General features: G+C 36.9%; 1 protein-coding gene across 1 annotated transcript in view; it reads right to left on the bottom strand.

Moving 5' to 3' along the window:
• Nucleotides 1-11,341, bottom strand: part of SLC26A7 (solute carrier family 26 (anion exchanger), member 7) — a 67,667-nt gene that overhangs the window by 21,777 nt on the left and 34,549 nt on the right. Inside the window, exons 5-10 of the mRNA XM_010006423.1 lie at nucleotides 10,438-10,590; nucleotides 9,866-9,948; nucleotides 8,082-8,229; nucleotides 5,879-5,992; nucleotides 2,802-2,879; nucleotides 1,241-1,336 (exon numbers count right to left, since the gene is read on the bottom strand). Coding sequence (XP_010004725.1) covers nucleotides 1,241-1,336; nucleotides 2,802-2,879; nucleotides 5,879-5,992; nucleotides 8,082-8,229; nucleotides 9,866-9,948; nucleotides 10,438-10,590 — 672 coding nt within the window. The remainder of the gene's footprint in view (nucleotides 1-1,240; nucleotides 1,337-2,801; nucleotides 2,880-5,878; nucleotides 5,993-8,081; nucleotides 8,230-9,865; nucleotides 9,949-10,437; nucleotides 10,591-11,341) is intronic.

Below are 11,341 nucleotides of genomic sequence, written 5' to 3'. Positions count from 1 at the left end.
TATTACCTCAATGCACAGATAGAAAAGCTATATATCTCTCCTGTAAACACCAATTTTCTGAAGTCCTCTGTCCCCAAAATGATTCTTGATCCACATCATCTGCCCCTTGGGACACTGGAAATCTAGGTTAAGCTGAAGACCAAATACAATACAAGTAGTAGAAAACATTTTCAGAATTATGCTGCTTGAGGGACATAAGATTTTGTGAAAGATAGAGCTTTTCTTCTGGATGACACACAAAAAAACCCAAAACAACTCTGATCTTCCTTGATGAAATGTGAAAAATCTCACATAACCAAAGTTGATGTTATTTACTCAGCTCTGCTTTCTGTATTTAAATACAATACTCTAAACCCCCCATGTTTTACTCAGTCTAGACTTGCCATTACTGCTGGAGAATACTAAGTCACTGGTGAGTTCAGTGAAGCCCAATATTACCTCCAGTAGCCTCTATCTTGCACCAGAGAGGAGCAGGATACAGACAAAATTCCTTTTTTAATATATGTTAGCTGTAACCACATAAACAGAAGTTCAGAAAGCTTTATGGGATGTCAATATGCTTTTATGCAAGTAGCTAGAGGGTTTGGCACTAATTGGCCAATATATTAAAAAATTCCCACAGAAGAGAAATCTAGGAGTCATCCTAACATGGAATAATCTTTAATATTTGCTAATGTGTGTCAGGCCATTTAGACTTCACACTAAACTACGTTTTCATAATATGTCTCTTTCCATCTTTCTGTTTTTTCTGATGTATTCCTCCTCTTACATTACAGACTCTTTCATTATTATATAAAAAATAGATACTCTGTTTGCAAAATCTGAAAGCTTTAAGGCAATTTATCTACAGCACTCTAGGAGCTGTATCTTTCTGCATCTCTAATGTTTCCAGTTCTGTTTTTTCCTCTATGTGACAAAGATAACAGAATCTCTTTAATAATACCACAATAGCCAAAGCTTGCTAACCAGCTCAAGAAGACGTATCTGCTCAGATTATCCTGATCCGTCTGCATACACATCTTTAGCATTAAATTAGGTTTGATTCTTTATCATTTGCTAAAATTTCATTTTTAAATACAATTGATATTACAGGTGCTGTTATTCTGACATCAAAAATTAGTTGAGAGTACACAAAACCTCTTGTATTTGTCTCTTCTAGGGCCAGAGAACTATTACAGTTTATTTAGTAGGCATTTGTTAAGGATCTCAGGAAAACCTCCTTAGATTAATTTTCACTTACCCAGTCTATTTTGTCCACATTCCAGTATTTTTTTAAGTCACGAAATTGCATTAACATCCCCTTCAAGCCCACAACAATAATGCTTGCTAGCACACACTGCAAAGATATAAAAAACAAAAGCCATTTGTGGAACTGGTAGTGAAAACAAATGTTCTTTCTTCAATTTAGCAGTCAATATTATAATTAAATTATTTTTTTAAAAATAATTTAGTGTTTCAAAAATGAAATAAACAGAGGCATCCTTGTGGCACAAGTGTAGCAGTATCAAACACTTTTTTTTTTCTTTTTTTCATGAAAGTTATCTATAGGCCACCTAATTGTGAGAAAATGTCAGAAACTTCAGCAATTCCCAAGACTCCACAGACATCACCAGACCAACTACATTCTGCCATAGTCTGGGGGACTCGGAAACAAATCAGCACTCAACTTGTACACATTAAAGAATTTTAATTCTCCTCCTTCACCACCTCTAGAAAAGGCCTCTAGAGGAAAAAAAATCCAATAACTTTCAGGCAAACAAAATAATTTCTTGTTCTCCAAATCAGAAAGCGGGAGGAGACAGATGAAGAAACCATCTGGAGCCAAAAAGGATGGAGTACAAAGCAATGGACTTGCAGTGCACAAGTGGGGAGGGCTGAAAAAGCATAATAAAAAAGAAATAAAATACCAAGAAAACAATATATAAAAATCATTTTTTTAAAATATGAAGAATAAAGCTTACAAAAACCAGTCAAAATTTACATATAACCCATATAAAAATGAAAGGACAGCAGTATAGAAAGAAAAATGACATATTGTGCACCCCTCTTCAAGTGTCCTTTCTTTGCATGATTAAAATAAGCTATAAAAGGATCTGCATTTGAAAAGTGAGAAACTTCATGTGACATACATAAACAGTAGCACAAGGTAAATTTAAAACAGAGTTGAGTTAAAATTTTATGAACAAGCAAGGCAGAATTATGTATAATTTTGGAGCTCTATTTTGCGTCTTTGACATGCCTCTAGTTAAAATCAACTATTAATTTGTAATACCAAAAGCAGGATATAGCTTATGTGAGAACACACCATGCTGCTTTACACAGTCTTAGTGTAGAAGATAGATTCCATAGCAGAGATAAAGGAATATGTCATCATCTTCCTGTAATTGAGTTTAGATCATTATTTACAGTAATTTGTGTCAAATTTATTTGAAAAGCAATGTATCATATTTATAACTGAGGGAAAAAAATTGGATCTTCATTCATTTCTCTCACACTTTGTCAATTTACAAATCCACAGCAACTGGGTGTATGTTTTTCATAAACTATGTGCCAAAGAAAGCAGAAGAGAAACACTTTCTTATATACATATGTGATAGCCTATATATGTAAGAATATACGTGTAAAATGTATCAGGTTGTCACCTTGGCATTTTATGATTTTGTGGCTTGCTGTGCTTACTTTTCTTTCTCACATTGAAATTAAACAGAGCTGGTTTAGAGGCAGTGCTGTCTTTTGAAAAGTAATTCAGTCAGAAAAAAATGATTGATATAATCTTTAAAAAAAGAATATAAGTACCATACCATAGGCAGCCAGTACAGCATGGGTCCAATTGCATAGATTACCACAAGAATTAATACACAAGAGATAAGGCAGGCCACCTAAAACAGTAAACAAGAAAAGCAGATCATTCAGTGTTAAAAGGATTAATTATCAAATATTGTAGACAAAGTCAAGTTTCAGATGTTGAAGATGTTGGCTATGAAGGTATCTCTGGATTGCAGATGCATATAATTTCAGTTCTAATCTCTAGTGATTGCCTTCAGGCAGCTACAGTGAAAACACAGTAGGAGATCTTCAACATCTATGCTTGCCCTGCTGACAGCACACAGGCACAGACCTCAGCAGCACTCACACACTCAGTTATCAAATGGAGTGCCTATTATTTATATACGTATATGGTGTGCACATTTATAGCCAAGCACCCTATGTCACACTAAATAACAGATCTCTCATAGCACTGAGCAGAAATTATAGGTGAACCGTTTCATCATATTTGCACAAGAGAAGATTTCTAACTTCTTTTACCGGGAAAAACACTAAAAGAAAACTATTAGGTTAAGTCAGAAACCACCAACAATCATGAGTGAATATCAGTGGGCTTGACTTTACAAAATGTAGGAGAAACTTATATATATACACGTGTGTGTATATATATATATATGTATTTAAAAGCATAATTAATTCTTGTGGCATTAATCCAGATAAATAAATAGTCTAAGAATTATATATTTCTTCACAGATTATATTATATTAATCTGATGGATAACTATAGTAAAATTGCAGTCTCCCATTCTGTTCTGCTCACAAAGTAGAGTACTTCTGGTCTCATTATGATACAGTCCAGATTCCCAGAAGGTTTTTGATGATAAGTAGACAGATGCTCACTTTATTTTTATATTGATAATATGTTTCTTTACTCAAATAATTAGGTTTCATTTTAAAAGACAAGTTGTTAAAAACAAAACCAGACAAGTTGTTAAAACACTAGGAAATCAAAGCCATAGTGTACTTAAAAATACCGTCAAGAAGGATAGAAAGTGTTTACAGGAAAAGGAACACAAAATCTGTTAGTAAAGTCACAGGAACTTTTCCCTCTTTCTGCCTTCCCAAAAAGCAAAATAAATAAATAAACAAAACTGATACAGTCCCTCACTTCTGTTTTCTCCCAGGTAAAGATGTCATGGAAGAATAAATGACATCACTGAATCCCAGGTATAGCTGCTGCTCTGAGTGGCTCTGAAGAAAAGGCTTCTCTGGGCCACTGAAATGTCTTTGCACTCCTTCATGGCATACGCCAAAGTACTGATTACTCTCTGTGTACTCAAAGCAACTCCTTGATCTTCTTTTTGCCTGTGATCTGACCAATATTTATTAGTCACATTCTTCTCATCACTTCATTTTGCCTAGATAGCCCCTGAAGTAGAGGACTGAGTACATGTGTTGCTTTCCAAACAGAAGGAAGGAGAGAGAATTTTATGTTACTAAGTACTCCCATAGTGCTAATCCATGGCCACACTCCTAACTTTTTGATGCAGTCCCTGCTATACTCTGAAACCAATAGATAAAACCAAGCAGATACTTGCTAATTGTATCATGTACTTCCTACTTTGAAATCAAACTATGGTGTGGTTTGTTTGCTTGTTTGTTTGTTTGTTTTCCATTTCATATATTGAATAATCTTCTACTGGGGCCTTTACCTACAGGTACCAGAGTGAAAGTGCTCAGGTGCCCTATATGCCTTCAGGTTACAGGTCTTTAGGTATAGGTCTTCAGGTTGCCTTAAAGCTTTTCTGGAAAAAAATGTGATGCAGTACAATTGGAAACTGTACAGACAATATGTGAAAAGGTAACAGAAGAGGATGTCTGGGAGGGGAAGGCACATGCTATGACATTGAATCCAACTCAGTGAAATAGCTAATAGCAAAGTGGCAGGTAAGCTATTTGCATACACATTTTTTAGGGTTGTTATTATTAAAGAAGTTATTGACTTCAGAGCCCTGTGTAGGCTAATTTGGAATTAGTTAACATGTAGAGTTTTGAAACAAAAACCTGCATTATTTATTAGCATGGTGGAATCTGCATGAGAAATAATTGCAGACCATGGTCAGACAGACACAGTACCTATAGACTGCATTCAGCCCTGTCAGTTGTACCTCATCACCTCTTCCTTTGAATGAATGGACTTTACAGGGACAAGAGCAACAGTTATAAAAAGACAGTAGCAATAGACTCCAAAGGACATAACATTTATATGGCAGGATGCCTCTGATGGACCCTTGAGTTTCAGAGGAAGGAGGGAGGGACAGTGCTTACAGGGCTGCCCCAGGGATGTCCCAGCTGCAGGGGCTCATGTGGTGCCATCCCACCTGAAGGTCACAGATGAGCGGTTTTTGCTACCTCTCTTGTTTACAAGCACAGTTTGTTCAGGTAAGAGCCTCACAGCATCCCAGCCATCATTTTCAACAACTGCAGTTCCTTCTTTCTGAGCTACTGCAAAAAGAACTTGTGGGTTTAGTTTCCAACAGTAGGAAATAGCCCCAAAAATCCTGAAAAATCTGAGTCTTGTCTCTGTGGGCTCTGTGGGTACCATGTCACGAAGCAGAAGCTGGGACATTACTTGTTTTTCTTATAAAAAGCAGCTCTTAAGGTTACTTTCACTATACTTTTGAAAATCAGATAGACGCACTACATTAAATTTGATTCTTTTTCTAAAACCCCAGTTTAGCCTGTACCATTAAATCTGCTAAGCACCGTTAGAGGGCACTTCAGTTACAGTGCTAGCAAATCCGCATAAAACTGTAAGGGTTTTCTGTGTGGTTTCAGTCTGAAAACACAGCTCCTAACCTTCTTACTACCACAGACTTCAGAATTTAGATTGAACAGGTGAAAGTGAGTAAGTAGAACCATCAGCTTTTCTAGCAGGACTTTTTCTGATCAAATGCAAATCCATGCAGATTGTTTAAACTGACAGAGCCGAGTAATTTCCAAGAAGAGAGGAAAAGGGAGAATAAGGAAATACAAAGGGAAAATAAGTGCAAGTTCCGGTGAGCAGTATCATAACCTTAATTCTCCTACATTCTTCCCTCTAATCCCTTACCTGTGTTTTGGCGCCCGTGCTGTATAAAAGTGCCGTCCGTCCCATCGCTGCTGCACTTGGTATGCAAAAGAAAAATGAAGGAATCACGTTGCTGAGGCCATGAGCCAAAAATTCCTGCAAAGTTTTTAAATAGAATATGGGTTTTTTTGCTATTGTTCTGACATTTTGATACTTCTTGCCAACAAAGGAGTCCACTATCTAAATATTAGCAAAGACAATGGATGGCCATATTTTTGAGCAAAAAAAAAATCACATATGCACATGATAAAACATCTCCCAATGTAATATATCTTCTCAGAACTCAGAATGAATTTGAATCGTAGAGCTGCTGAACCAGATTCATCAAAAGCAGGAGTCACATTTTGTTCACAGAATAAATGGTATTGGTAAGATTTACAATGAAATTCAGCCAAAATATTTACATCTTGATCCACATCTGCTTTTCAATAGGCCAGAGTCTCAAGTAGGGGGATCTGGACAGTGTCCAGGTTGTTTCTGGTTTATGATTTTACTGGAAAAAGACAGCCAGTGATTTTTTTTTTTTTCTTCTTTTAGAGCATGCTTTGGTGAAAGTGAAGTATGGTAGCAATACTATCTGCATGCTGTCTTTCATTACAAACATATTTGGTGTTTATTCACAGTCAAAATGCAGACATGTCTGAACAAAGATTTATAGAAGAAAAAGTGCGGAATCCACCTTGTATCTGCAGCCTGATCTGAACAGTGTTTTCTATAAAAGCATCCCAACTCAGCAACCCAGTGTCAATCCTCTTCCCCAGACTGTAATGAGCTCATTCATCTGCTGAAGGCAACATGTAAGAGAAGACCTCAGTCCTGTCAGAAGTGTTTAGGACACAAAGGGTATTGTATCCAGCCAGGGCAACACCTGATCATAAGTTCATCTTAACAGAACAGCACCACCTTAAAGATCCCCAGCCAGCCTTGCACACCCAGGTGCTGCCACCCCATGCAGAGCCCTGTGTCTGGCCCCTGACAGCAATACAGCCACAATATCCCACTGCCACTGTCGTCTCTGTTCTTGTGGAGGGTTTGCTCTTTTACTTCAATACTCAATGCAGACAAGCATATCTTTTCTAAGACTTCAGTAATCCAGCTGTGTAAGCTACAAGTTTTCCAAAGGTACAGAAAGACTTACAAGTTCCTGTGTTTGGTTTAGTGCCCTTGAAACAATGCCGTGTATTACCCTGGAAGCCTGAATTAAGCTCAAAGCATTTTCCCTCTGCTCCCTAGAAAATGTGGCTTTGAAACATTGATGGAAATTTATGGCACAATGTATTTATTCTGAAAAATATTTGAGAGACCTGAGTAGACAAGAACATTCCCACTGTAATTTCCAATAACATGAGTTGTGAGACAGGCACTGACATAGCAAGACCGACCTGTCTAGATAGGGTGGTTAAATAGGCATCTAGCAGCAAAACCAACTGTTCTTTATTCAACCTTATGTCATTTATTCCAAATCACTTAAGACAAAGGTGGACTTAACATTTTCATCACACAGCACTATTGCCAGTTATTTAAAATAGAGCATTTCTTACCACAATGCTTGAACTATTGTGTCCACAGATTTCCAGTTGACTTGGAGTTACCAACCCACAAAGGCCAGCAGTGGGGTAGTGCAGAAATTAACATCCCACTTTTATTTAAGCATGTCCACTGAATAGTGGAACTCTGCACAGAAGGTTCCTTGGATTGCAGCTTTGGCAGTGCTTTTTGAATCCACTCTTCTTCTTTTATAAAAACAAACCTTTATTCTGGATGAGACTTCTAATTGCATAAGCTTCATTTAATAATCTTAGATATGTCCTGGGACTACAAGTATGTGGTTTATTTTTAGAACTGTGCTGTTTCTTTAGCCAGTGGCTGATTTAACATCTTAGCCGGTCTGTAAGAACTCAGCTGCCAGAGAAGAAGCTGTCTCATCTTAAAACACTGGAAAAAACATTAACACCCAAACACTACACAAAATGCAGCATTGCAAGATGATCCTTAAAGATACACTTCCCCAAAAGGAGTAGCTCAACCAACTAGAGTGTTCTACAGAGCTGATTTGGACTATGTTTTGGTTTTATTGTAACCATTGGAAGGCCTCAGGATGCCATATGGACATTAATCTAAAATACATTTCCAAAATGGTGAAGAAATTCCAATGTTTGCTGATAGTAATGATAAAGAGCTTTACCTGGTTGTCATCCACAGTGTATTTAAACTTTTTAGCAGAGTCTTGGGCTAGAGCTAGTGATGCTACATAACCAACCAGTGCTACTCCAAAAGCTTCAGTGACTACTTCAGGCAGGATGTTCATGGGTGGTGTTTTTGGTGATGGTAACCTACAAAAATGAAGACAGTCCTTTTTGCAAAGCCTAGTACATAGCATTGACATATCTGCAATTCATGAATATACAAAAGAAACAATCTTTGGATGCACAGCTCATTTTTTAAATACTTGTGAAATTACATTTTTCAGTATTTTCTGTTAAAAAGGTCTTGGTCAGTGGGGAATTGCAGGGGACAATTTGTACAGGAAGATGTAACAGTTTAAGATGGAGTCTTCCATTTGCAAACTCTGATTTGAGAAATTATGAAAAGATCCTTATAAATTAGCTCCCTCACTGACAGATAAAATCAGCAACTATTCCCTAATTTTGCAATATGTAATAAAAGAAACTCTGTAGTGTATTTTTTTAAAATAGTTGGTTTTCCTGTAAGGTTTACTTTAAACCTTTTAAACAATTTAGTATTCCTGTAGGTTGTGGACATTTATTCCATCTAATGAAGACCTTCCAATGGGGACAGTAATCAAATGCCCTGGTTAAGAACCAAATCACCCCTGACCGTTTCTGTACTCCATGAAAAGTCTTCATTCCCTCCAGAGCTCAAATCACACCACCTAAGAACCAGACAGAGCTCTGAAGGTTTGTAATGTTCTTCACTGACAAGGCAGTCAGGTGTTTCAGGTAGGTGCCTAAAAATAGGAATTACCCTGGCTTGTACTTGTGGTTTTCAACACTACAGGATCTTCTCATGTAAGGTTAGACAGAGAATAAACTCCTGATTAAAGCTGCACCAATACAATTTTGCTGTTCATCCAATACAGTTTAGCTGTTCATAAGACATACCAAAAGGGGGATACTTTACCCTGGTTTAATCTCAGGTACATAGCATGTAACTGCATGCCTTGTATACTTAAAATAATTTTCTTTCTTAGCAACTTCCCTTATATTATGTCTGTCAGTGCAAACTACCACATATGCACTCATGCTGTCTTGGACTACTTAGAGGCTACCATGAATCTGTGCAAAATTTGAGGAAACCCTACCATTTCCAAGTGGGAGATTATACAACAGCTGTACTATTCCTTACCAACTCTTAGAGTTTGAACATTTATCCTAATATCTAATCTAATTTCTCTTTCCAGCTAATTATAATTAATATTTTTCCTGTCTCTATAAATTCATGGAGAAAAGTGTATCACTATCTGTAGTCAGAATGTTCTTTTCAGATTAAGCATATCTAAATCCTTTACTGTTCCTCAGAAACCACATTTTAAAAAATTAATCTATAAGTGAGTAGAGAACAACAAAGTGTATTATCTGCAAGCCTTATCTCATTGCAAGTCCTATCTGTTACAATAAACCAAGGCAACCATTAAAAAGCAGGTTGCAATAGTCATGTAGAGAGTGTGGTGCCCTCTTGTCATACACCCATCAGTCATCATCAGGCATTTAGTATTTATATTTTATCCCATCAATTAACAAAAGAGCTATGAAAATACACCAAAAAGTCTGCATAGAGATACACTTCGTTAACATGAGGTTGAATTGTGGAAGAGTATTTGAGGAGACTGGAAATGAACATAATGGATCTCTGCCATTTCTTGTTTCAGAAAACTACTTTGACGTCTTCAGAGACTGTTCTCAGAAGTAAACATATTTAAAAGCCACACATTAATAAAAATCACATTACCCTTCAGGAATATGTCCCACAACTTCTAGCCCATAGACGTATTCCATGTCAGCGTAGTAGCAGGCAATGGATGTAGCAATTATCTGTTAATGCAGTACAGGAAAAGATGGTATGTTTCTGTTGCTTTTAGCTTCTCACATGGTCCCTGTTGTTGCCATACTTAAATACACAGCAGTGTTCAGACATTTACCCTTACATCAATCAGTAATAAAGCAAGTATATTACAAAAATTTTTTCAAATGTGGAAGAGAGGCAAAAAAACCCAAGCTCTGGTTATTTGCTGAATCCTGAAACCTGATCTAGTGTGAGGTGTCCCTGACTATGCAGGAGAGTTCGAAGTAGATGATCTTTGAGGTCCCTTCCAACTTCCAAACCATTCTATGATCCTATGATTCAGCCAAACTGTTTCCTGTTTTTATATTTAACATACAGCCATGAAAATTAGCTATGCATTCAATAAGTGGCAGGTGTGGCAGTGGTTAACCATAAACAACACAGTAAACTGCAACAGACTAGTTGTACAACTGAGAGCTTTGGAATGCAATAAGTCTGGTATTAGATTTTGTACTTACCAAAACTAGATCGATGGGAAGAACAACTTTAATGTTTCTCTTAAATTTTTCATTCAGCTCTTTAACAAGAACAAGGACCACAATGCTCAGCAAGGAGAGAAGTAAAGCCTCCAACTGAACTGATCTGATATTCTCAAATACGTAGGCATAAATCTACAAAGAACAACAATAAAAATGACAGATAAAAAGTACATCATTCTGGGTCATAATCTATGGCATATTCAACATAAGTTCTGATAACCGAAAGTATCCATGAGAGCTGAATCAATACTGCAGGAGCAGAGTAATCCAACAAGCTGACCTTCACTTCAGATTTTGCGAGGAAGAAAATAACCAATTTACTATTGCTAAGACACTACTAATAGTAGTAATAGTACTCTTGAAAACACAATAAATGCAGTGAATATTTATATATATGTATTTACAAATGTCTATTGGTAGAGGCAACCAAGAAAATTCCAGTGAAGTGACATGTATCTTTTTCATATTCAGTGAAAGCATTGCACAAAAATGTTGAGAGAAGCTTATATGTACAAAGATTTATTTTCTGTGACATTAGCTCATAACATCCATCAACTCTATTAGTAAAAGTTACTTCTGAGAAAGAATTTTAAAAGACAGAAAGGAGACAGAGGAAGAACAAAAAGGGAAAGAAAAATGCACTAATGGCTGGCTGGGAAGAGAAGCAACAGGAGTCTTCTTCAGGGCATCCTCTCCAGTGCATGAGTGGATCCATCAAAATATTTTTCCAGAGTAACTGTACAGCTTCAGCAGGGCACACTCAGTCTCCCTGTGGGCTGCTCTTATCATCAAACAAACAGTGCTGCATGGACCATGCTTTGATCAGGTCCAGATGTCACACACTCGAATTAGCTGTCAAGATTTGTGTACATGTCTTCTTGGC

Source organism: Chaetura pelagica, unplaced genomic scaffold (assembly GCF_000747805.2).
Source record: "Chaetura pelagica isolate M959 unplaced genomic scaffold, ChaPel_1.0 scaffold76, whole genome shotgun sequence".
NCBI classification, from domain to species: domain Eukaryota; kingdom Metazoa; phylum Chordata; class Aves; order Apodiformes; family Apodidae; genus Chaetura; species Chaetura pelagica.
Note: the sequence above shows the minus strand (reverse complement) of the source record. Positions and strands in the feature narration are given on the sequence as shown.